Source organism: Hypanus sabinus, unplaced genomic scaffold (assembly GCF_030144855.1).
Source record: "Hypanus sabinus isolate sHypSab1 unplaced genomic scaffold, sHypSab1.hap1 scaffold_1440, whole genome shotgun sequence".
Lineage (NCBI taxonomy): Eukaryota > Metazoa > Chordata > Chondrichthyes > Myliobatiformes > Dasyatidae > Hypanus > Hypanus sabinus.
Window position 1 is genome coordinate 51,664 of NW_026779513.1, and position 27,203 is coordinate 78,866.

The 27,203-nt window shown below is 42.5% G+C and overlaps 1 protein-coding gene across 3 annotated transcripts in view; it reads right to left on the bottom strand.

The window, feature by feature from the left end:
- The window catches only part of LOC132386972 (NACHT, LRR and PYD domains-containing protein 3-like), a 45,094-nt gene that overhangs the window by 1,100 nt on the left and 16,791 nt on the right, over positions 1 to 27,203 (bottom strand). For all 3 annotated transcript variants that reach the window (XM_059959332.1, XM_059959333.1, XM_059959331.1), the window contains 6 exons: positions 21,200 to 21,292; positions 14,353 to 14,519; positions 13,288 to 13,459; positions 13,138 to 13,188; positions 1,498 to 3,235; positions 25 to 111 (listed from right to left, as the gene is read on the bottom strand). In XM_059959332.1, coding sequence (XP_059815315.1) covers positions 25 to 111; positions 1,498 to 3,235; positions 13,138 to 13,188; positions 13,288 to 13,459; positions 14,353 to 14,519; positions 21,200 to 21,260 — 2,276 coding nt within the window. In that variant the 5' untranslated portion in view covers positions 21,261 to 21,292. The remainder of the gene's footprint in view (positions 1 to 24; positions 112 to 1,497; positions 3,236 to 13,137; positions 13,189 to 13,287; positions 13,460 to 14,352; positions 14,520 to 21,199; positions 21,293 to 27,203) is intronic.

The window sequence follows — 27,203 nt, forward strand, 5'->3', positions numbered from 1 at the left end:
AATCTCCCACAGTCTGGTACTCACCACAGTTTCTGTATTTTACACTCCGGGTTCCTCAGAGCTGCAGACACCGGTTTCACTCCTGAATCTCCCAGGTCATTCGTCCCAAGTCTAAACACAAACAGACAGATTGATGAACAAAGTGATTCAAACCGTGGGTCTGAGGGAATTTCTTTCACTCGGATATTTCAGGAAACATTAAACCCTTCAGTAAATCACTGATCGGAGTTCCCATCACTGTCAATGTCCCTCACTGCCCAGCTCCAGTGTATTTACCGAAAGTCAGTAACTTATTCTGTCAGTGTGACCCTGTAAACTCCAGATATTCTGACTTGTTTTCCGCTGGCTAGAAAAGTGTTCCTGACGTGAGAGGGTCGGGAATGGTACTGCCTAAGTTTGGAAGAATGTCCTGAACGGTGGGGGAATATCCCACGGAGAGGAAGATTAGTGAATGGAAAAGTGCCTATGGGAGACCCCACTTGAGGAAAAGGGATAAGGAAGACAGAACCTGCAGGAGGAAAAGGAATGGAGTAGTAGAAATCCGGCAGGAGGAAGGCGGGATGGGGAAGAGTTCTCACACGGGAGGAAGTGGGAAGGGGAAGAGAGATCCCAGAGGAGGAAGGGGTACGTGGATGTGAGAACCCAGAGGAGGAAGGGGCTATGTGGATGAGAGTTTCCACAGGAGGAAGGGGAAGGGGAAGAGTGATCCCACTGGAGGAATATTTCTTCACTATTCTTGGTTCGTGCGCCTGTAACGAAACCCAGTTTACCTCGGGATCAATAAATATGTATGTCTGTCTGTCTGTCTGGAAGGGGGATGGGGAAGAGAGATCCCACAGGAAGAAGTGGGGTTAGGAAGGAGCGATCCAACAGGAGGAAGGAGGATTGGAAAAAAGCTCCATCAGGACGAATGGGAATGGGGAAGAGAGATCCTACAGGAAGAAGGGAAATGGGGAAGAGAGATCGCATGGACGATAAAAATGTGAAATCATAATCCACAAGACGAGAGGATGCAGAAAAAGATTACACTGGAAGGGCTGGTCTCAACTAAGGCCCACAATCGGGAGAGGATATCGGGAGTCTGGGTATCTCTTGGTGAGCACATTCACCCAGGTGTAAAGCTATGACAGTGTGCTGACGGTCTCTTGCCCCTCACCGGGAAGGGGGTGTGAATGTCTGACCCACCTGCTTCAGTCAGTGTCGGTCTGGGTTTCAGTAACAGTCAGAAGGAACATTGTCAATGGACTAGTAGCGAGAAATACGGCCATTCCTGTAATTTAGATCATTAAATCAATGGCCGTTGTTCAATGATCTGATGAAGTCTCCAACATCCCTTCACAAGGAACCACAGAACCCTCCCGTCCTTGGGGAATTACTGACAGATCCCCTGGGCATTTGTCACAATTTGAATCATTACAGTTTTACAGAAATTCCTTAACATTGAAACGACACAATGGAGTAGTTTCACAGTTAAGAGTGACAGACAAAACGAATTACCCCAACTCCTGGCACTTGTGCAGCCCGGGTCCCAGCCGCTGGATTCCTTCACACTGAACGTGGCAGCCCTGCACGTCGAGGTGTTTTATTGTGTCACAGAACCCGATGACATGAGACAGGACCATGCAGTCAGTCGGGGTCAGTGTCATTCTACTGAATGAAAGTGTTTCCACAGATCCCAGTGCGGCCTGAGCCAGTCCACGATTCTGAGACTCAAGCAGGTAGCGTAATGTATTCAGGAGTCTCCTTTTACCAGCTTCGCTCCATGTGTTTCCACTCTGGCGTTTAACCTCCTCCTTCACCCAGTCAATCACCCGGCAGGTTGTGTGATGAGGAAATGGACCCAGAAACTCCTCCAGGCCCCGAGCTGTCATTGGAGAGGAGAGACCAGCAACAAAACGAAGAAATACCTCAAATCTCCCATCTGTCGTGTTGTGGGCTTCGGTGAGGAATTTCCGGATATTCCCGGGATGTGGATTCAGGAATTGTGCGACTGCCGCTACAAATTCTTGGATGGTGAGGTGTGGGAATGTGTACACCACACTCCGGGCAAAATCCTCTCTCTCCAAAAGCTCTATCAGGAACCCGGACAGGAACTGGGAAGACTGCAGATTGAACTTGATCAAATCTCCATCCGTAAACACAATCCTCCTCTCGGACACTCCTCTGAAGGCCATCTGACCAACGCTGAGAAAAACATCACGGGGGTTGTCAATCTCACGGCCATGGTTTTTCAGGATGTTGTAAATATAGTAGGAGTACAGTTGGGTGATGGTCTTGGGAACTCGCTGTGGGTCCATGACTCTTTGTGTGAAGAAGGGGCCCAGTGCCAGAGAAAGGATCCAGCAGTAGGAGGGGTTGTAGCTCATGGTGTACATGATCTCGTTCTCCTCCATATGTTTGAAAACAGCTGCTGCCACCGTCTGATCTTCAAAATGCCTGATGAAATACTCCTTCCGTTCCTCATCAGCAAATCCCAAGATTTCAGCCCAGACACCGATTTTCGCCTTTTCCAATAAAAGTAACTTAGTGGGACGAGTGGTCACCAGCACTGAACACCCTGGGAGCAGCTTGCCCTGGATTAAACTGTACACAATGTCAGACACTTCACACCACCACTCGGGATCTGGGCACTGGTGCTTGGGTTCTGTGTCTCTCCGACTGTCAGCAAAATCGATTCTATGTTTGAATTCATCCAAACCATCGAATATAAACAGCAATCCCTCTGGGTTCTTCCAGACTTCTCTCAGGATATTCCCAAAGTAAGGATACTGATCCAGAACCAGTTCCCTCAGGTTTATTCTGCAGTTAATGGAGTTTAAATCCCGGAATTTGAAACTGAAGACAAACTGGAACTGTTGGTATATTTTCCCAGTGGCCCAGTCATAAACAATCTTTTGTACCATTGTTGTTTTTCCGATCCCCGAAACTCCAGCCACTGCTGCCGAACACCCAGATTTGGTTTTACTCCGGGAAAAGCTGCTCTGGAACAGCTGATCCGTCCGGAGTGTTTCCAACTTTCCACAGAGATGTGCCTGTCTCCACTTCCGGTGGTCTTTGCCTCTTGCCAGCAGCTCATGTTCCACCAGTCTCCGATCTCGAACAGTAGAAATGACCGTGAGCTCAGCGTATCGATCAACCAGCTGGAAAACCTTCACCTTCTCCCTCATCAGGATCGTGTTCACTCTCAGTGTTTCAGTTTGTGACCGCAGAGTCTCCTTGTGTTTCTGTTGAACATCTTCCATCGGAACAGAGAACATAGACAAAATGTTAGATACCTCAACTCAGAACTCTGTATTTAAACATTAGCTCAAAGCTAATGCAAAATTAAATAAATCAATGGATTTTCGTAAAGAAAATTAAATTTGACTAACAAACTTCAACCCGGATAGGGAGACATCACATCACATTTCCAAATTAATTGTGCTGTGCAAGTAAGTATTTTCCTCGTAGTTTACTGACTCCCGACTGTCCCTTACTGGACAAACTCCCACTACTGCCACAGCTATCATTGATCCTGTGGAAGAACTTTCAAAGCCTCATGGGAAAGGGGCAAACAGCCCATAGGCAGGATAGGTGGGAATCCTTCCTGATGCTGCTGGCCGTTTCCCGTAGCCTTTCTATATACCTCCCTGATGGAAGGTAGGCTGGGGGTCCCGGTGATGAGTTGGTCAGGTTTGACTCCCCGTTGTAGAGTCTCCCAGTCCGCCACAGTTATGCGGCATGTTGGCCTGCCCTCTGCAGCACAGCTGTAGAAGGACGGGAGTGTAGATGTGAGTACAGATCAGACAAGGTCTGTGGAAAGGGGAGAAAGGGGTGATGCTCCTGGTCTGTGACTTTAAATACAAGTTTGAAAACCATGCCGATTACAGGTCGGGCGGTAAAGAAGAGAGCAGAGACCGAGGAATTACGGTAGCAGCTGGATCAGGATTTCAGCTGTCACAGAACAGCACAGGAATAGGCCCTTCGGCCCACAACGTTGGTGCCAGCATGATGCCACATTAAACTCGGATGTTTGAACGTTCTCTACATTTCAATAACAGTCTGCATTGTTGTTCCTTTTACCAAAATATATTACCATATATTTCCGAACACTGTATTCCGTCTGTCACTTTTTGCCCACTCTTCTAATTTGTCTGTGACCTGCTGCAATCGCATTGCTTCCTCAGCACTACCGATTCCTCCAGCTATCTTCCTATCATCCGCAAACTTTGCCACAAAACCATCAGTTCCATTATCTAAATCACTGGCAAACAATCTGAAAAGTAGCGGTCCCAATACTGATCGCTGATGAAAACCACCAGACATTGGCAGCCAAACAGAAATGCTCCTTTTATTCCCTCTCCCTGCCTCCTACCCGCCGTATGGTACCCTCCTACCCTTTGTCCACCCTGCTTGGTATTTACTCAATGAGCTCGAGCACATACGTCAGACAACATTTCCCGTCACAGAAGCCATGCTGACTTTGACATATTTTATCATTAGGTTCCAAATGCCACAAAACCTTAATAATAGACTCGAACACATTCTCAAACACTGAGGTTAGACTAACTGTCTTATAATTCCATTTCCTTTGCCTTCCACACTTCTTTAAGTTTCTTTGCTACGTTTTGTTAGATTTTAAAAAGCTTCCGAATCATCCAACTTCCCACTCACTTTTGTTACTTTACATGGCGTTTCCTTCGCTTTTATGCGGACACTAATTGCTTCTGAAGGACTCCTTTACATTAAGCACCCTGAACAATAAGTACTCCTGTTTGAGTTCTGTTGGGTGGGAGGGCCTGCCTGGCGGAAGCAACAGTGGCCGTGCCTCTGGCACAGTCCGGCCCTATGGCTCAGAAGGGTAGGGAAAGGAAGAGAGTGATAGGGGACTCAAAAGTTAGGGCCTCAGACAGGCGGTTCTGTGGACACAGTAAAGAGAATCGGATGTTAGTTTGCCTCCCAGGGTCCAGGATGTTTCAGATCGCGTGCACGATATTCTGCAGAGGGAGGGGGAACAGCCAGACGTCTTGGTACATATTGGTACCAATGACATAGGTAGGAAACGGGAAGAGGTTCTGTAAACAGGCTACAGTGAGTTAGGAAGGAAGTTGAGATGCAGGACCGCAAAAGTAGTAATCTCGAGATTACTGCCTTTGCCACGTGACAGTGAGTATAGGAATAGGATGAGGTGGAGGATAAATGCGTGGCTGAGTAATTGGAGCAGGGGGCAGTGATTTAGATTTCTGGATCATTGGGACCGCTTTTGGGGCAGGTGTTACCTGTACAAAAAGGACTTGAACCCCTGCACTTGAATCCCGGGGGGACCAATATCCTGGCGGGGAGGTTTACTTATACTACTGGGGAGAGTTTAAATTAGAATTGTTGGGGGATGGGAACCAATCTGAAGAGACTGGGGAAGTGGAGTTTGGCTAACAAATAGAGAAAGCTTGGAGACAATGTGTGAGGGAGGATGGGCAGGTGATATAGAAGGGATGCGCTCAGACCGACGGTTTGAGATGTATCTATTTTAACTCAAGGAGTGTTGTGAACAAAGCGGATGAGCTTAGAGCATGGATGAGTACTTGGAGCTTTGATGTGGTGTCCATTACAGAGACTTTGATGGCTCAGGGACAGGATTAGTTTCTTCAAGTGCCGTGTTTCAGATATTTCAGAAAGAATAGGGAGGGAGGCAAAAGAGGTGGGGGCACGGCATTGTCGATCAAAGATAGTTTCACGACTGCAGAATAAGTGGACATCATGGAAGGATTGTCTACCGAGTCAGTGTGGGTGGAGGTTAGGAACAGGAAGGGGGTAAATAACGCTACTGGGTGTTTTTTATAGGCCGTCCAATAGTAACAGGGATATCGGGGAGCAGATTGGGAAACAGATCCTGGAATGTTGTAATAATAACAGAGTTGGCGGGAGATTTTAATTTCCCAAAAATCGACTGCCATCTCCCTAGAGCAAAGGGTTGAGATGAGGTGGAGTTTGTTAGGTGTGTTCAAGAACATTTCTTGACACAATGTTTAGATAAGCCTATAAGAAGAGAGACTGTACTTGATTTGGTATTTGGAAATTAACCTTGTCGAGTGTAAGATATCTTATTGGGAGAGCATTTCGGAGATAGTGATTATAATTCTATCTTCTCTACAATAGCGTTGGAGTGAGATAGGAACAGACAAGTTAGGAAAGTGTTTAATTGGAGTAAGGGGAATTATGATACTTTCAGGCAGGAACTTGGAAACATATTTGGGAATAGAAGTTCTCAGGGAAAGTACGGAAGAAAGGTGGCAAATGTTCAGGGGATATTTTTGTGGATTTATGTATAGGAACGTTGCAATGAGACAGGGAAGTTATAGTAGGGTGCAGGAACCGTGGTGCTAAAAGGCTGTAATAAACCTGATCAAGATGAAAAGAAGAGTTTACGAAAGGTTCAGCGAGCTAGTTAATGTTAGAGATCTAGAAGATTATAAGGCTAACAGGAAGCAGCTTAAGAAGGAATTTATGAGAGTGACAATAAGTGGCCATGAGAAGGCCTTGGCGGGCAGGATTAAGGAAAATCCCAACCCATTCTACAAGTATGTGAAGAGCAGGAGGATAAGACGTGAAAGAATAAGACCTATCAAATGTGACAGTGGGAAAGTGGGTATGGAACCGGGGAAAATAGCAGGGATACTTAAAGAATACTTCACTTTAGTATTCACTGTGGAAAAGGCTCTTGGTGATAATAGTGACGACTTGCAGCAGGTTGAAAAACTTGAGCATGTAGATATTAAGACAGAGGATGTGCTGGAGCTTTTGGAAAACATCAAGTTGGATAAGTCGCCGGACCCGGATGGAAAGTACCCCAGGATACTGTAAGAGGCGAGATAGGAGATTGCTGAGCCTCTGGCGATGACCGTTGTATCATCTCTAGGGACGGGAGAGGTTCCAGAGGATTGGAGAGTTGCGAATGTTGTTCCTTTATTCAAGAAAGGGATTAAAGATAGACCTGGAAATTATAGAGCAGTGAGTCTTATCTCAGTGGTTGGTAAGTTGATGAAGATCCTGAGAGGCAGGATTTATGAACATTTGGAGAGGTATAATATGATCGGGAATAGTCAGCACGGCTTTGTCAAGGGCAGGACGTGCCTGACGAGCCCGATTGAATTTTTTTGAGGATGTGACTAAACATATTGATGAAAGAAGAGCAGTAGATGTAGTGTATATGGATTTCAGCAAGGCATTTGATAGATACCCCATGCAAGGCTTATTTAGAAAGTAAGGAGGCATGGGATCCAGGGGGATATTGCTTTGTGGATCAAGAACTGGCTTGCCCACAGTAGGCAAAGAGTGGTTGTAGACGGGTCATATTCTGCATGGAGGTCGGTCACTAGTGGTGTGCCTCAGGGATCTGTTCTGGGACCCTTACTCTTCGTGATTTTTATAAATGACCTGGATGAGGATGGGGAGGGATTGTGTAGTAAGTTTGCTGATATCCCTAAGGTTGCAGTTGTTGTGGACAGTGTGCAGAGATGCCAGAAGTTGTAGCGGGACATTGATAGGATGCAAAACTGGGCCGAGAAGTGGCAGATGGAATTAAATCCAGATAAATGTGAGGTGGTTCATTTTGGTAGGTCAAATATGATAGCAGAATATAGTATTAATGTTAAGACTCTTGGCAGTGTGGAGGGTCAGAGGGATCTTGGGGTCCGGGTCCGAGTCCATAGGACGCTAAACGCTGCACAGTTTGACTCAATAGTTAAGAAGGCGTAAGGTGTATTAGCCTTAATCAATCGTGGTATTGATTTAGGAGCTGACAGGTAACATTGCAGCCATATAGGACCCTGTTCTGACCCCACTTGGAGTACTGTAAACTGGAGGAAATCTGCTGATGCTGGAAATTCCAGCAACACACACAAGATGCTGGTGGAACGCAGCAGGCCATGGAACATGTATAGGAAGAAGTACAGACGGCCTTTCAGTCCGAGACCATTCGTAAGGACAATCTGAATGAAACGATAGTAAGATTTGAAAGTAGGAGGGGCAGTTGGGAAATCCGAAATGCTAGAAGACAGCGGGGGAGGGGTGAAGTTAAGAACTGGAAAGGTGAGTAACAAAAGGGATACACAGCTGAAGAAGGGAAAGGATCATGAGTCGGGAGACCTAGGGAGAAAGAAAGGGAGAGGGGAGCAGCAGAGGAAGATGAAGAACAAGCAAGGAGTGATTGTGAGAGGGACAGAGAGAGAAAAAAAGGGCAGGAATGAATAAATAAATTTGGGATGGGGTAAGAAGGGGAAGAGGGGCAGTAACGGAAGTTAGAAAAATCAATGTTCATGCCATCCGGTCGGAGGCTACCCAGACGGAATATAAGATGTTATTCCTCCAACCTGAGCGTGGCTTCATTTTGATAGTAGAGAAGGCCATGGATAGACATATCAGGATGAAAATGGGACGTGGAATTAAAATGTGTGGCCACTGGAAGATGTTACCTTCTCTGGCGGACAGAGCTTAGGTATTAAGCGAAACGGTTTCCGAGTCTGCGTCGGGTCTCACCAAAATATAAAAGGCCACACCCGGAGCACCGGATGCAGTAAACCACACCAGCCGACTCACAGGTGAATAGTCGCCTCACCTGGAAGGACTATCTGGAGCCCTGAATGGTGGTGCTGGAGGAAGTGAAAGGGCAGGTGTAGCACTTGTTCCGCTTACAAGGATAAGTGTCAGGAGGGAGATCGGTGGGAACGGATGGGGGGGGGGACGAGTGGACAAGGGAGTCGCATAAGGAGCGATCCCTGTGAAAAGCAGAAAGAGAGGCTGAGGGAAAAATGTGCTTGGTAGTGGGATCCCGTTGGAGGCGGCGGAATTTATGAAGAATTTTACGTTGGACCTGGAGGCTGGTGGGGTGGTAGGTAAGGACAAGGGGAACCCTATCCCGAGTGGGGTTGCGGGTGGATGGAGTGAGGGCAGATGTTCGGGAAATGGGAGTGATGCGTTTGAGAACAGAGTTGATGGTGGACGAAGGGAAAACCCTTTGTTTAAAAAGGGAAGACATTTCCTTCGTCCTGGAATGAAAAGCCTCATCCTGAGAGCAGATGCGGCGGAGACAGAGGAATTGCGATAAAGGGATTGCACTTTTGCAAGAGACAGGGTGGGAAGAGGAATAGTCCAGGTAGCTGTGAGAGTCTGTAGGCTTTTATTAGATAATAGTAGATAGACCATCTCCAGAGATGGAGACGGAAAGATCAGGAAAGGGGAGGGAGATATCGGAAATGGACCAGGTGAATTTGAGGGCAGGGTGAAAGTTAGAGGCAATGTTAATGAAGTCGACGAGCTCAGAATGCGTGCATTTTGCTACCCCTGTTCTCCCTCACATAACATTTTTTAGCTAAGTTTGTCTTTCATTTCAGAAATTCTGCTGACATTTTTTCAATCCATTGGACGTCATTCACATATTCTGTGCGCTCCTGTATATCAGCTCCCGGCTTTCATCAGTGACTACGAATGGAAGGGAGAGGCAGGCAGAACAGAAGAAGAGCAGTGTATAAAAAGGCGTCACACGCCCACGTTGGCATTCGTTTCAGTAATGACTGATCTTTGCCGGCATGCATAGTCTTTCAATGCCAGTTCCGAAAAGCTCGATATAGCTCTAACGTCAGGTTTTTGTTTTCAATGTGCACGGGCTGTTTCTGACGATCTGCCTCTCAGAGAACGCGGTGTCAATGCAATTCAAATAAAAGCAGGAGATATTTGTGTGGAGTTCTGTATAGGTACGTTCCAATGAGACAACGAAGTTATGGTACGGCACAGGAACTGTGGTGTATAAAGGCTGTAATAACTCTCGCCAAGAAGAGACGAAAAGTTTAAAAAAGGTTCAGCGAGCTTGGTAATGTTAGAGATCCAGAAGATTATAAGGCTGATAGGAAGGAGCTTCAGAAGGAAATTAGGACAGCCAGAAGGGGCCGTGAGAAGGCAGTGGTGGGCAGTATTAAGGAAAACCCCAAGGCATTCTACAAGCACAAGAGCAAGAGGATAAGACGTGAAAGAATACGACCTAACAAGTGTGATAGTGGGAAAGTGTATATGGAACCGGACGAAATAGCAGAGGTACTTAATGAATACTTTGCTTTAGTATTCTTGGTTAATTTAATGATGACTTGCAGCAGACTGAAAAGCTGGAGCATGTAGATATTAAGAAAGAATATGTGCTGGAGCTTTTGGAAAGCATCCAGTTCGGTAAGTAGCCAGGACCAGATGAGATGTACCACAGGCTACTGTGGGAGGCGAGCGAGGAGATTTCTGAGCCTCTGGCGATGATATTTGCATCATCAAAGACGACGGGAGAGGTTTCAGATGATTGGAGGGTTGCGAGTATTGGCAGTGGAGAGAGTGCAGGAAATTGAAGACCACTGAATCTTACTTCGCTGGAGGGCAAGTTGATGGAGAAGATCCTGAGAGGCAGGATTTATGAACATTTGAAGAGCTATAATATGATTAGGAATAGTCCGCATGGCTTTGTCAAGGGCAGGTAGTGGATTTCAGCAAGGCATTTGATAAGGCACCCCATGCAAGGCTTATTGAGAAGGTAAGGAGGCATGGGATTCAACGGGACATTGTTTTCTGGATCCAGAACTTGCTTGCCCACAGAATGCAAAGAGTGGTTGTAGACTGGTTATATTCTGCATAGAGATTGGTGACCAGTGGTGCGCGTCAGGGATCGGTTCTGGAACCCCAACTCTTCGTGATTTTTATAAATGACCTGGATGGGGAAGTGAAGGGATGGGGTAGTAAGTTTGCTGATGAGAAAATGGTTGGAGGAGTTGTGTACAGTGTGGACGGCTGTCAGACGATACAGCGGGACATTGACATGATGCAAAACTGTGCTGAAAAGTGGCAGATGGAGTTCAACCCAGCTAAGTGTGAAGTGGTTCATTTTAGTAGGTCAAATATGATAGCAGAATATAGTATTAATGGTAAGACTTGGCAGTGTGATCTTGGGGATCTTGGGGTCTGAGTCTATAGGACGCTCAAAGCAGCAGCGCAGGTTGACTCTGTGGTTAAGACGACGTACGGTGCATTGACCTTCATCAACTATGGAATTGAATTTAGGAGCCGAGAGGTAATGTTGCAGCTATATAAGACCCTTGTCAGGTCCCACCTGGAGTACTGCTCCGTTCTGGTCACCTCACAAAAGAAAGGATGTGGAAGCCATAGAAAGGATGCAGAGGAGATTTACAATGATGTTGCCTGGATTGGGGAGAATGACTTATAAAAATAGGTTGAGTGAACTCGGCCTTTTTTCCTTGGAGCGACGGTGGATGAGAGGTGACCTGATAGAAGTGTATAAGATGATGAGAGGCATTGATCGTGTGGATGGCAGAGGCTTTTTCCCAGGACTGAAATGCTTGCCACAAGAGAGCACATATTTAAGGAGCTGGGAAGTAGGTATACAGGAGATGTCAGGGGTGAGTTTTTTTAGCAGAGCGTGATGAGCGTGTGGAATAGGCTGCCGGCAACGGTGGTGGAGGCGGATAAGATAGAGTCAGTTAACAGAATTTTGGATAGGTACATGGAGCATAGGAACATAGAAGGCTGTGGGTAACCCCAGTAATTTTCAGGTAGTGACATGTTCGGCACAACTTTTTCGGCCGAAGCGCCTCCATTTTGCTGTACGCTTTCTATGTTTCTATGTACCTAAGATCTGGGTCTCACATTGTATCAGGATCCTGACAGGAGTGTGTGGGATCTCATTGTTTGTTCAAATCCTGTCATGGTGTGCGGGATCTCACAGTGTGTCAGGAACCTGCCGGGGTTGAGTGGGGTCTCACAGTATTTAAAAACCCTGTCAGGGTTCTGTAGGGTCCGCCATTGTGATAAGACCCCGCTTTGGGTGTGTGGGGTCTCACACCATGTCAGGACCCTGCCAGGGGTGTGTGGGCTCTCACAGTGTGTCGTGACCCTGTTCGGGGCGTGTGGGGGTCTCACGGTGTGTCAGAAACCTGTCAGGGAGTGTGCGGCCTCTCAATTCGGGTGAAACAGGGATCGTAAGAAAACACTGAATTTTGAAATATTTACTTTAGAGAATGTGACAATGGTAGAAATAATGTTCTTCAATAATAAGGGAGAAAATCTCTTTCGTATTCAGAAATACGTGAGAGAACTTCACTGCCGTGTCTTCTTCCTCGGCAAACAGAATGAAGAAAAGTGAAGAACAAGTTTGTAGGCAAATTGTAGAGAATTACCAAATTCTTCGTGCAGGGAAACGGAGGGGTTTTATAGTCTGAAAGTGTACTGGAAAAGCATTAACAGAGGTGATAGAAACATGAGTAGTGTGAAAACTTCCTCTGGTGCCATTTGAAAATTAACGTCTTTGGAATTTGTTCTTGGAAATGAGATGGCTGAACGAGGGTTGTGGCTGAGATTCCTTGTGTTTCTGTTCAAGGGCTTCGAGTAATAAGCTAAAACATGGGGTACTCTAAGATTAATCATTTTTACCATATATGTCTTTCCTTCATTCTCTCCTGTATTAAATGTGCAGTTGAGTGATCCAACTCATTCTGCGATTAGGAAGCCTTACAATCTCTTGGGCGCATGCGCTGACCCGGGCTCCATTTTTACAGACACAATCTGCTTACGGATGTAATGTGTTTCTTATCCAGATGGTCACAATTTAATTAATTGCAAAATTATTTATAGATATTTTCAGTCCTTTCCATCTTCCTTGCCGCAATCCGATAACCATCGGTTTCTCTGTCCTAATTCCCATCTCTCACCCTTCCACAGTGTCCATCACACAACACATCAATTTCAGCTTCTGTGGACTGAGCTGAGGATTTTGTCCCCCATCACACCCTGACTAACACTATCTCCTCAGGACTACTGCGTGGGATATTAAACTGTATAACTTCAGCACTGTTTGTACTAAAGGAGTGCAGATGGGAACAGAGCGGGGTTCATATGCTGCTCCGCTTTGAACAGACTAGTCAGAAACTCACAAACTCTCTGCGTGGTTCCTCATGCTGTCCTGTGAAAACTCTCCCTCCAGCAAACATTTTTCCCTGTGTCTCACTGTGCGCTCTGTCATGGTGGAACATTTACCTGATCAAATCCCCGTGACTCAACAACAACATGCCCCTACATAATATCAACCTTCAGTGGAAACAGCGGTTTTTCACTCACCTTTCAGCTCACTGGGAATTTCCGGTACGGGTGGATGAACCGGAACACAACCTGTTCAGATTTAAAATAATTTATCATGTTTCAATTCCTCAAATTATAACTATGTAATGTTTGAATCCAAAATTAATTTAACCTCTGATATTATCTCACCATGTTCCTGTATTTCCTTCAGTATTTTGTCAAACTTTGGGACTTCAATCCGCATTTTCACAAAGGTTTCCCACATCACCCTCCGGGCGCGGGAGCCTTTCTCCATCACCAGGCTCAGGAGGAGTTTAGAACTGTCCGCCCGCTCTCCCTTATCAGCGAGATCAGAGATTTTCTGTGAAGAGTAACGGTGAACATATTGGGGACTGACAGATTCACACAGAGAATGAGAAGTAAATTATGTGCTCTGTAAGGGGATCACACTGAGCAGTCATCCGGACGGGTGCTGATCCCGTCTGGACATGGACTGTACATTCTGAGTGCAGAGCACATGGAGGGACATTCACCGTGAACCTGGTCCACCAGTCAATGAGATCCTGGCTGGTCTGTGACCGCTTCGTTAACTTGGCTCCAAAACCATAAATAATTCCTCACCGGATCTGACCGTGTAAAACAAAATCAGAAAATAACGATCACAGATGAGGAAAGAAGTCAGGAGGGTTTTTATAACAGCGTGAGCAGTCTCGGAGAAGTTGCAGAAAAGATGATGTGATTCATCTCCTCAGTCCGCCAGTGCCCAACATGACAGCGGATTACCGGCTGACACCTGATGCCTTTCCTTTCCAATGGAGGTTTATTCAGTGATTACACATTACAACATGGCCGTATTCCCCGATCCACACCGTTTGCAGTTACAGATTGTCACAGAATGATCTCCACCCAGAACAGAACACACTCGAGCTCCTGTGGCATCCGGTCGTAATGCCCCTGTTCTCACTGAATCCTGCTGTCACACTGTACACTCTTCCCGAAATAAAGATTTCTACCGTATTTCCATTTCTCGTTTATTGCAACATCATAGAACTGTTGCCTACTCGCCTCACTCGGAACATTGAGCCACCAGCAGGGGTATTTACAACTTTTTCAATCATCGCTTGAGATTAATATTTTTAAGAATTTATTTATTTCTGATTTGTTTTTATGCTCTATTATCCGATGAGTGATAGTCCCGACACCCATCAGTCCTGTGATGTGTGAAAATTCAAACCCATTCTCCCTCCCACTCACTCGATGTTCCTCTCCACTGAACTGATTCTCGGCCTTTAACGCCAGGCTCACTCCGTGCACCCCTCCTTCCATCGCCTGCTCCAGCCTGTCCCGGTAGATATCCGTCAACTGCAGCAGCTGGGAATCGTCCCAGCTTGCCAGGAGCTCGGTGATCACTGAGCTTGGACCTGTGAAGGAAAATGAGGGGCATTAAAGAAATTTCAACACCATACTGGGTAGTAACGTTCTCTCTGGAACCTAAAGATCACAACAAAACACGGGGGGGGGGGGGGGGGGTCACCTGATGACGTAGGATCGAGACGCGGGAAACCAGCGCTCCCGTAAAAAAATCAGTAAATTAATGTTTACGTGAAGAAAAGTTAGTAAATACTTTCAAAAAGTTACTTATAACCTACTCCAGATTGTTTCAAACTGTGTCTCATAAACAGAAGATGAAGAAAACTACTACCGTGAAGACAACGCAAGTTGGAACAGAATCAAGGGCCACTGCTGCCAGAGAACCGCGGGTTCAGGTACATTTCACCTGCGGTGATACAGAACAGGAAACTGTGGCAACATCGACCATTTCTAAAGAAAAAGACCAACAAGAACTGCGCAAACGTGAAGGAAGGAGCATGCGCAAACGCGAGCAACAGAACCACAAATCCCAGTTACGATTGAAACCGGAAGTGAATGTGAATCTGAGGCCGATTCGGATTCTCTTGATAAAAAAGTTTTTCTGGAAATATAGAAAAAACTTTGATGCAAACAGTGTGTAAATTAGAAAAATTAAACGCATTAAAAGAAATCAAAAAAAGATAAATATGGAGATTATGTTTGATAAAATGATAAAAAGACCGGAAAAAATAGGAAGAGAATTATAGACTTGGAAGTCAGAACGGAAGACATGGTTGAAAGAATTAATAAAACGGAAAATAATATCTCTGCCTGGACATTAGAAAGAAAACAATTGTTGGAAAAAGTGGATAAGCTAGAAAACTTGAGCAGTCGAAAAAATATTAAGATTGTTGGGCTTAAAGAAGATACAGAAGGCGAAGATACAATAATTTTTTTTCAAAAATGGATCCCTGAAAACTTGGAAATGGAAGAAGAAACTCTAATTCAAACTGAAAGGGCTCATAGAGCCGGAAGATCAAGACCTCAAGCTGATCAAAATCCTCAATCAATGTTGATAAAATGCTTAAGATACCGAGATAAAGAAAAGATCCTGAAGGCGGCTGCCCAATGTGCTAGAAAGAGTAAAGGGACATTGGTGATAGAAGGGAAAGCAGTTCTTTTCTATCCTGATATAAGTTATAACCTTTTGAAGAGAAAGAAGGAACTTAACCCAGTGAAAAGAGCTTTATGAGAAAAGGGTTATAAATTCATAATGCGTCACCCAGCAACAGTGATAATTTTTTTTTTGGAGGATGGAAAAAGATTTTTTACCGATTATCGAGAAGCGGAGGAATTCGCACGAAAACTCCTCGTTATTCGCTAACTACACATAGAGATTTCCAAGCGTAATGGATTAAAGATGAAGTCAGAGACAGTGAATGGAATTGATGGACATTTAAGTATGATACAGGGAGCGAAAGGCAAAATTTGAGAAATATTAATTGTGAGTAGTATTTTTTTCTTTTTTTCTTCTCATATATATACTTTTTTATGTCGCGGGGGAGCTGGGGGAGCTTTGGATCGATTGCTACGGGATTCACGTGTGTAGTCATGGCGATTGCCAAGACCCGTACAACAGAGAGGGGTAATGTTGTGTTCTTTTTTATCCACAACATTTGTAGGGGGGTATTTTGTTTTTTTTTTCTTTATAATCTATTTTTCTTCTAGCTTTCTTTTTTTGCCTGGATGATCGGTGGGGCACACATAGCAACATGGTTAATTTTATAAAGATTCCCCAAGGTACCACGAAAGTTGAAAGATTAGGTATTATTATATATTGGAGTAACCCAATTAAAAATAATGACTAATATACTAAATTTTTAAAGTTTTAATGTTAATGGGCTTAATGGACCGGTGAAAAGAAGAAGAATCTTAACACACATTAAAAAAAAATGAAAATACATATACCTTTTTTTCAAGAAACACACTTAAACACACTTATGAAAGAATATCAGAAATTAAAAGGAGATTGGGTTGGAAATGTTATTGCAGCTTCATTTAACTCACAGGGGAGAAGAGTTGCAATTTTGGTTAATAAAAATTTGCCAATTACAATACAAAATGCATTAATTGTTTCGGCGTGTAGATATTTAATTATACATTGTCAATTTTTTTCAGAACTTTGGACTCTTATGAATATTTATGCACCAAATGAAAATGATGTAAAATTTATACCAGGTCTGTTTGAATTTGGTTAACGCAAATGACAAAATATTAATAGGTGGAGATTTTAACTTTTGTCTAGATCCAGTTTTAGATAGATCAACAAAGGTTCTCAAAAAATCAAAAGTAGCAAAATTAATTTTATCATTGATGAAAGATTGGTATATGGAGAAGTAACACAAAAGTAAGAGATTACTCATTTTATTCAATTAGACATAACTTATTCAAGAATAGATTTTTTTCCTATTAATGAATATTCAAGACAGAGTGAAAAATATGGAATATAAAGCAAGAATATTGTCAGGTCATTGATAATGACAATGATAATGATAGATAAAGAGGAATCAATTTATAGATGGAGATTTAATTCAATATTACTAAAACGTCAAGATTTTAGTGATTTTATAAAAAAGCAGATTCAGTTCTTTTTAGATACAAATTCACATTCAGTTGATGATAAATTTATATTGTGGGAAGCAATGAAGGCATATTTGAGAGGTCAGATAATAAGATACTTCTAAAATTAAGAAGGAATATATGATAGAAATAGATCAATTGGAAAAAGCGATTACAAAATTAGAAAAAGAATCTCAAAAATATATGGCAGAAGAAAAACGAAGACAACTTGTTAATAAGAAGTTACAATATAATACACTTCAGATATATCGAACGGAAAAAACAATTATGAGAACTAAACAGAGATATTATGAACTAGGTGAAAGATCACATAAGGTTCTTGCTTGGCAGTTAAAAACAGACCAGACTTCTAAAAAGATGAATGCAATTCGAACAAGAGTAAATAAAATTAATTATAAACCTTTAGAAATTAATGAAACTTTTAAGAATTTTTATTCTGAACTGTATAAATCAGAACCACAAAATGATAATGTCAAGATAGAAAGGTTTTTATCACAAATAACTCTTCCAAAATTGAATTCAGAAAAACAGAAGGGATTAGATATGCCTTTTATATTAAAAGTGGTCGAAGAAGCTCTATGATCATTTCAAAGTAATAAATCCCCAGGAGAAGATGGATTTCCGCCTGAATTTTATAAAAAGTTTAAAGATTTATTAATTCCTCCTTTTATGGAGTTAATACACCAAGCGGAAAGAATACAAACTTCCAGAATCTTTTTCGACAGCTATTTTAATAGTATTGCCAAAAAAAGATAGAGATCTTTTAAAGCCAACATATAGACCTATTTCTTTCTTAATCACTGACTATAAAATAATAGTAAAAATCTTATCCAACAGATTATCTAAATACTTACCAAAATTAATACACATGGATCAAACAGGATTTATTAAAAATAGACCATCGGCAGATAATGTAACTCGGTTATATAATTCATTTGGCTCAAAAGAGGGAGGAAATGAGTGTGGTAGTTGCTTTAGATGCAGAAAAAGCATTTGATAGATTGGAATGGGATTTTTTTTTATTTAAGGTATTGGAAAAATATGGAATAGGAGTATCGTTTATAAAATGGATTAAAACCTTAAATGCTAATCCCAAAGCTAAAGTAGTGACAAATGGTCAAATGTCAACACCATTTCAGTTAACAAGGTCAACTAGGCAAGGTTGTCCATTATCACCTGCTTTATTTGTGATGGCGATAGAACCATTAGCTGAATTAATTAGAATGGACCCAGATATTAAGAGTTTCAGAGTTAACCAGGAGGAATACAAGATTAACTTATTTGCTGATGATGTTCTGTTTTATTTATCAAACCCATTGAACTAGTTGTGTAAATTATCCTCCAGATTAGAAGAATATGGGAAAATATCAGGCTACAAACTAAATTGTGATAAAAGTGAAATTTTACCTCCTACTAAAGGAGATTATAGTCAATGTCGATTAATAACTCAATTTAGATGGCTGATAAACAGTATAAAATATTTAGGTATAAAAGTTGGTAATGATATAAAGAACATATAAATTCAATTATTTACCATTATTGAAAAAAATTCAAGAAGATATAGATAAATGGATGATATTACCAATAACGTTAGTAGTTAGAGTAAATACCATAAAAATGAATATATTCCCTAGATTACAATACTTATTCCAATCACTACCAATACAACTACTCCAGAAGTTTTTTCAAGAGTTAAATAAATATGTGAGGAAGTTCATTTGGAAAGGTAAGATGTCAAGAATATCGTTGGAAAAATTGACATGGAAATTTTATCTAGGAGGGTTACAACTTCCAAATATTAAGAATTATTATAAAGCAAATCAACTTAGATTTATTGCACCTTTTTTTGAGAAAGATAGACAGGCATGGATTAGAATAGAACTAGATAAAATAGGAGAAAATACACCAGAAGATTTTATATATAAATGGGAGTCTAAATGGATACGGGAAAAGAAAGAATCTCCTATATTAAAACATTTGATTGATATCTACAATAAGATAAATGTTGATGATGAGATAAAGAAATCTTTATTAGCAAAGAGATCTTTAATTCAAAATAGACTTATTCTTTTTACAATGGATAATCAAATTTATATAATTGGTTTCAGAAAGGGATTAGATATATGGGAGATTGTTTTGAAGGAGGTATATTAATGTCATTTGATCAATTAAAGAATAAATATAAAATATCAAACAATCTTTTTTGTTACTTCCAATTAAGGCTTATTTAAGAGCAAAATCGGTTCAAACAATGTTATTACTGATATCTAATGAAATAGACACTTTAATTCAAAAAGGAAAACCTAAAAAAAATATTTCTTGTATGTATAGTTTGATTCAAAAACTGGCAATTAAACAACGAATCCATAAGTCAAGACAAAAATGAGAAACTGACTTGAATATTAAAATTGAAGAAACAAATTGGTCAAGACTATGTCTTGATAGTATGAGAAATACAATAAATGTCCGGTTAAGATTAGTGCAATGTAATTTTTTACATCAATTTTATATTACACCACAAAAAATAAATAAATAAAACCCAAATTTATCTGATCAGTGTTTCTGATGTAACCATGAAATTGGTACTGTTTTATATTCTACTTGGTCTTGTTCTAAAATTCAACCTTTTTGTACAAATTTAAGAGTTTTACTGGAACAAATTATTGGAACACAACTTCCACATAGCCCAATATTATTTTTATTCGGTGATATTGAAGGGATAAAACCGAAACCCAAATTGAATAAATATCAGAAAGAATTCATAAAAATTGCACTGGCAGTAGCCAAAAAGGCTATTGCAGTTACTTGGAAATCGGATTCATACTAAAGTATAGATCGTTGGAAGAATGAAATTTCCAGCTGTATTCCACTTGAAAAAATTACTTATATTTTAAGAGATAAATATGAAATATTTTTGAAAATTTGGCACCCTTATTTACAAAAGACAGGATTAAATATATAGGTGCTCCGAAGATAAAGTAATTGGTTATTTGGGGAAAGAAATAAATATATATACTAAAGTTATTATGAACTCCGTGGAGCATGTGGGGATCTTCCGATTTTCTTTCTTTCTTTCTTTCTTTCTTTCTTTCTTTCTTTCTTTCTTTCTTTCTTTCTTTCTTTCTTTCTTTCTTTCTTTCTTTCTTTCTTTCTTTCTTTCTTTCTTTCTTTCTTTCTTTCTTTCTTTCTTTCTTTCTTTCTTTCTTTCTTTCTTTCTTTTTCTTTTCCTTTTCTTCTATAGGGAAGTTAGGGGGAGGGGTTAAGGGGAGGGGGATAGGGTGGATAATTTTTTTTCTTTCTGTAATCATTTGAAAACTCAATAATTTTTTTTTAAAAAAACAAAATACAGTCCGAAATATATATGTGGGAGAATGGGTTTGGGCTGGAGGGTAGGGGTCGCCGGGGAGTAGGAGGTGGCATAGTTCCATCTGTTTAAGTCTGCTCTTTCGTGTCCCCAGGAAAATACCTCCCTGTTTTGAAAGGACTCTGCTTATTGCTGAGAATATAGTAACCATCACCATCACTCTCCTGGTACTGACCATCACCACCGCTTTGCAATGGGTTACTGTCTGACTGCCTGGTCAACCCCTTCCTCTGCAAATCTCTGGGATTCCTCACAAAATACTGGAGGAACTCAGCATGTCTGGCAGCGTCTATGGAGGAGAATAAACAATCAATGTTTCGGGCCAAGGCCCTTCATTGGTCTGGAAATGAGGGGACAGAAATTCTAGATATTGTCACTTTACTTTCTATTCCTTGTGGTCCTGATCTGAAATGTTGACTGTTTATTCCTGTACATGGATGCTGTCTGACCTGCTGAATTCTGCCAATATTTTGTGTGTCTTTTTGTTGCCCAAAACTTTCAGCATCTACAGAATGTCTTGTCTTCTGGAGTAACTCGCTATTTTAATGTACATCACAATCTGTCAGAGGAGCAGGAACAGACGGTAAATGTACTCCTTCCACGTGTGACCATGTTTCCCCAGAGATGTCAACTCCCTCTCTCTCATCTCCCTGCTCAGTTTTCAATTTTGTCAATTGCCTATATTGCATTAAGCTCAGGCTCAGAATCCGCAGAGTATTTATAAATTATAATAATTCGCCAACATACCCATGTCCTTTCCCGATGTTGACGTCACTGGAGCCCCTCCACTGCTCGAACATTGACGCATTTTGGTGAGAGGTGTGATCAGTTTTTACTGTTCTGTAACAAAACAAAACAACAACAGGAGGATCAGCCATTAATTAAAGGAGAATACTGTTTTGTTTTTAAACGGAGGGAAACACTTCCAAACATCTTGGGCCGATCCACTGAACACTTGAGGGTAGGGTCCACCTGATCCACCTGCGCCCATCCACCCACTGTCACATAATGTCCATTTTTGATCTCTCCATGGAATGTACACTGGACCAGGATTCTGCAGACTATCTACTCTCTGTATTGCAGGCAATTCCCTCTTTGGAACCAATCTTTTGCCCTGGACCAGGAGTGTTGCGTCCACGGAATGCCGAGGCAGGCTGAGCAGACAGCGCCCACTGCTTTGGTCCTCCTACCACTGGTGGCGCTGTGGTGAGTAATGGACAAGTGTTACAGCAGTGTGGAGTGAACCATTTCTGCTGACGATGAGACTTCTACTACTCTCGTCACTGGATTATACAGATTTCTCAGTCACACCTGATGCTCACTGTCTCCTTTCAGGTTATCATTGCCTGGCCTTGACACCTATGACAATATAGGATTTGAGTTTATACAGAGACACTCTGACATCCTGAACAATCCAATTTCACCTGTAGCATCGTGACATCTTGTTCTGAACCACTATAGTTTTTTTTTTTCCGGCAGGAGTTTAAGACCATTATTAGCACCAAAACTCAGTTAAGATTTCTTTCAGCATGTCACCTGGCTATTATCAGATAGTTAGTTATAAGACACAATGTCAAACACAATGTCGACATGCCATACATACAGAACAACAAGTTGGGAAAAATCATTAAAATAAATAAAGTAAGATGCTGGAGTTATTCAACAAGACAGAGAGTATGTTAATATTTCAGGTGGAAGACCCTGTATCAGAGCTGAACTTGTGTGTAGGAGCCATGTATCTGTTCTCTATCAGCATTGCATCCTGCGTTGTGTATTTATGATGTTTTGTATGGTAACTAGTTGCATCAGTGGGGGTGTGGTACACGCAAAGGGAGTCAGTTATATATCTGTGCTTTGTTCCTTGCAGTACACAGCCCTAATGCCCTTCCTTCAGACAACATTGGTGGCGTGGAGAGGAGAGACTTGCAGCTTGGACAACTGCCGATCTTCCATTAAAAAACCTTGCCCAGGCTTGCGCCCTGGAAACTTTCCAAGGTGCAAATCCATGTCTATTGAGACTAACGGAGGCCGAAGTGTTAGGTTGCCGGGACTGAACGAGATATACCCCATGCAAATGTAGGAATCGAGGGAGGAGATTGCTAATCCCCTGACGATGATCTTCGCATCATTAATGAGGTGGGGAGAAGTACCAGAAGATTGGAAGTTTGCAAACGTTGCTCTTTTGTTCGAGAAATGGAGTAGAGATAACTCAAGAAATTATAGACCAGTGAGTCTTACTTCAGTGGTGGGCCAAATTTAGAGAAGATCCTGAGAGGCAGGGTTTATGAGCATTTGGAGAGACATAATCTGATTAGGGATAGTCAGCCTGGCTTTGCTGAGGACAGGTCATGCCTTATGAATCTGACTGAATTCTTTGAGGATGTAACAAAACACACTGATGAAGGTAGAGCAGTGGAGGTACTGTATATGTATTTCAGTAAGAGGTTAGCAAAGGTTCCCCAAGGAAAGCTCATTCAGAAAATAATGAGGGATGGGATCCAAGGAGACCTTGCTTTGTGGATCCAGAATTGGCATGGCCACAGAAGGCAAAGGGCGGCTGCAGATGGTTCGTATTCTGCAGGGATGATGATGACTGATAGTGTTCCGTTGGGTCTGTTCTGGGACACCTTCTCTTTGTGATTTTTACAACTGACCCAGATGAGGAAGTTGAAGGATGGGTTAGTAAGTTTGCTGAAGACACAAACGTTGGGAGTGTTGTGGATCGTCTACAGGGTTGTCAGATGTTACAGTGCAACATCGATAGGGTGCAGAATTGGACAGAGAAGTGGCAGATGGAGTTCAATACTGATAAGCTTGAAGCGGTTCATTTCGGTCAGATTCCAAGATAATGTAATATTAATGGTAATACTCCTGTCAATCTGGAGGATCAGTGAGATCTTGGGGCTAGTGTCGATAGAACACTCAAAGCTGATGCACATGTTGACAGTGTTGATAAGAAAGCATATGGTGTGTTGACATTTGTCAGTCACGGAATTGAGTTCAAGAGCGTGAGGTAATGTTACAGCTATACAAGACCTTGATTAGATCCCACTTGGGAGTACTGTGTTCAGTTCTGGTCACCTCACTACAGGAAACGATATGGCTGCTATAGAGGGAGCACAGAGGAGATTTACAAGGACTTCCTTTGGATCCAGAATAACAATCATTTTGTTCTCCTTTACACTTGTAAACAATCTTGAATCTTGAACCTTGGGGATAATCCCACGACCAACCACATTATCTATGCTCCCACTTGATTTCATAAACTCCTACAATGCCACCCTCATTCTCCTCTGGAATAAAGATCCAGCTCGGCCAACCTCTGCCTATGACTCGGCCCTCTAGTCCAGGCAACGTCTTCAGCAAACTCGTCTGCACCCGATCCAACTTGATAGTATATTTCCTACAGCAGGGTCAACACAACTGTACAGAATACTCTGTGTCGCCACACCAACAATATAATGCCCATAATCCAGAACTCAATGCCCTAACTGATGAAGGCCAGCATGATTAAATCCTTCTTTTCCACCCTCTATACTTGCACGTCCACTTTCAGTGACTGTACTCTTGTACTCCCAGGTCGCTCTGTTCCACAACACTTGGTGCCCTCCCAGTCACTATACCAGTCCCACCTAGTTTGACTGTCCACAATGCACCAACGCTCACCCGTCCAAGTTGAAAACCATTTGGCATTGCTCAGCCCATCTCCATAACTGACCAAGATGCCTTTGAATTTCATTGTCACCTGTTGCCTGATAAGCCGGTCTCCCGAATTTAGTCTCCCTGTCTGCACATGACTGTGTCGCCACCCACAGCTCTCATCTGCTAATTAAGTTTGTCGACGACAACGCATAGATTGGCCTCCTCTCAAGCAATAAAGAGGTGGCCTACAGGGAAGAGGTCATCTCTCTGACACAGTGATGGCAAAGTAACAACCTTCCTCTCAATGTCGCAAAAACAAAGGAGCTAGTTGTGAATTACAGGAGGAATGGAGACAGACTAACCCCTATTGACATCAATGGATCTGGGGTTGAGAGGGTGAACAGTTTTAAGTTCCTCGGCATCCACATCACCGAGGATCTCACGTGGTCTGTTCACATCAGCTGTGCGGTGAAAAAGGCACGAGAACACGTCTTTCACCTCAGACGGTTGAGGAAGTTCGGTATCGGCCCCCAAATCCTAAGAACTTTCTACAGGGGCATAACTGAGAGCATCCTGACTGGCTTCATCACTATCTGGTATGGGAACTTTACTTCACTCAATTGCAGGACTCTGCAGAGAGTGGTGCGGAGAGCCCGGCAAATCTGCAGTTGTGAACTTCCCATGATTCAGGACCTTTAAAAGGACAGGTGTGTAAAAAGGGCCCGACGGATCACTGGGGACCAGAGTCACCCAACCACAATCTATTCCAGCTGCTACCATCCGGGAAGCGGTACAGCAGCATAAAAGTCAGGACCAAAAGGCTCCGGAACAGCTTCTTCCACCAGGCCATCAGACTAGTTAACTCACGCTCAATTGAGTGTACTCTGTATTATATGGACTGTTCAATATATTGTAAATTACTTTCATTACACATTTTGATCGAGACGTAACGTAAAGATTTCTACTCCACATGTATGTGAAGGATTTAGGAAATCAATTCAATTTAATTCAATTCAAACCTGCTCACCGTGCCATGTACATTCATATATAAATCAATGGCATGAATTAATTACAGAGGTTTCGACACTGACACACACATCCCACTCGTCACATGCCTCCATTCGATAAAACCATTTTCAATCATCTCCCTCTGCTTCTTGTTCTCGAGCTCGGTGTGAATCCACCTCGCCAGCTCCGCGTGACTCCCACGTGACCGAACCTTCCCGATCAGCTGCCATGCGGAATCTTGTTACAGACTTTAACAAAGTTCAGATGAACAAAGTCACTGCCCAACTTCACCTAACTCCCTAGTTAACTCTTAAATAATCTCCAAATTACTTGACTGATGATGTCCTAGTGGGCAATTTAGACGGTGATCTTCCGTTAGCCAATGTCCAACATCCCGGGATTTCAGCTTCACTGCAGACAGAAAATTCCGATCCCAGCTATTGAAATACCAACCTGGACTGAAGCCTGTATACTGCCAGTTCCATATCCTCAGTCACCAGCCCAATATCATCACCCATACAAAGACGCTTTGGTGCCGGTGATTTGCCGTGGAGTTCCTGCCATTTCCGATTCACAAACTGAGTTGGAATTGGAACCTAATGCTGCCGGGGCCGGTGCTCAGGCTGGTTCCCCGGTCTGTATAGAGGATGCGGATACACTTCAGCCTGATCCCAGCAGCTAAACCGAGCACATTTGATCACAATCTTCCTGCTGTGTGGGATCTTGCCCAGCACAGCTGGCTGCCACGTTTCCTGCAGTGTAGCAGGAACAAAATGTAAAATTATACAGTAGAAAATGCTGAGAACTCAGTACATCAGAATACATCTCTGAAAGGAAAAATGGTGGAAGACCCAGTTCCAGAACTGAGACTGTCCAAGATGCTGCCGATCTGCTGAGCGTTTCCAGTATTTTCTCCTCCTTACTTTAAATTTCCTGCAACTGTAGTATTTTCTCCCTCTTCATTTTAATGCACAGATAGTAACTGATTGCCATCCTAAACTGTAAATACCATCCCACCCCAACCACTCTGTTAGTTCTGAGTTCATTCTGACCCTGGTGTAACACATTTCGTACGGTCAATGATCACAGCATCCTTTTCTCCCACTATCAATCGCTCTGTTACATTTGCTCCAGAGGTCACTGTCTCTACGCTGAGAGGCGGTGACCACAGAGCGATAAAAAGTGCAACACTTGCTGCAGCTCTGACGGGCCGTTACCCTGGAAACGGAGGAAATGGTTCACCGAAAATAAACAAAAAATGAAATAACAAACACAACTTCAGATGCTATGGGTTACATTATGGCAAAGGTTAACACTGTAGCCATTTTGTAAAGGTGAAACTAAAATACAAATGACTGCTTTTTACTCTGCCACGTGCTGTGTTCAGTTAAACCACTGGTAGTCCTAACTGTCAAAAAAACAATTCTGGAAAAGATGGAAAGCAAAACTTGATTGTGAAGACAAAGTTTAAAAGAGAGATTGCAGAAATATATCATTGTAGCAATAGGAACAGTCTGGGCAGAGGTTAAACAAGATGGTTGATATATATTATTGAGGTGATGGCATTCAGACTGGACAGACGTTGAACAAGATGGTTGATATTTTTCATTGAGGTGGTGGGATACAGGCTGGGCAGAGGATTAACAAGATGGTTGATATATATCACTGAGGTCATGGGATACAGGTTGGACAGAGGTTGAACAAGATGGTTGATATATATCGTTGAGGTGGTGGAATACAGACCGGACAGAGGTTGAACAAGATGGTTGATATTTTTCATTGAGGTGGTGGGATCCAGGCTGGGCAGAGGATTAACAAGATGGTTGATATATATCACTGAGGTCATGGGATACAGGTTGGACAGAGGTTGAACAAGATGGTTGATATATATCATTGAGGTGGTGGGATACAGACTGGGCAGTGGTTGAAAAAGATGGCTGATATATAACACTGACTTGGTGGGACAGAGGCTGGACAGAGGTTGAACCAGATCGGCAGGTGATGAGCAGATGGAGCCAGATGGGAGAATGGGATCAAGGGCGGTCTCTGATGTTCCTCCCGCAATACACAGATAATAGATAATAATAGTACACACTGGTAG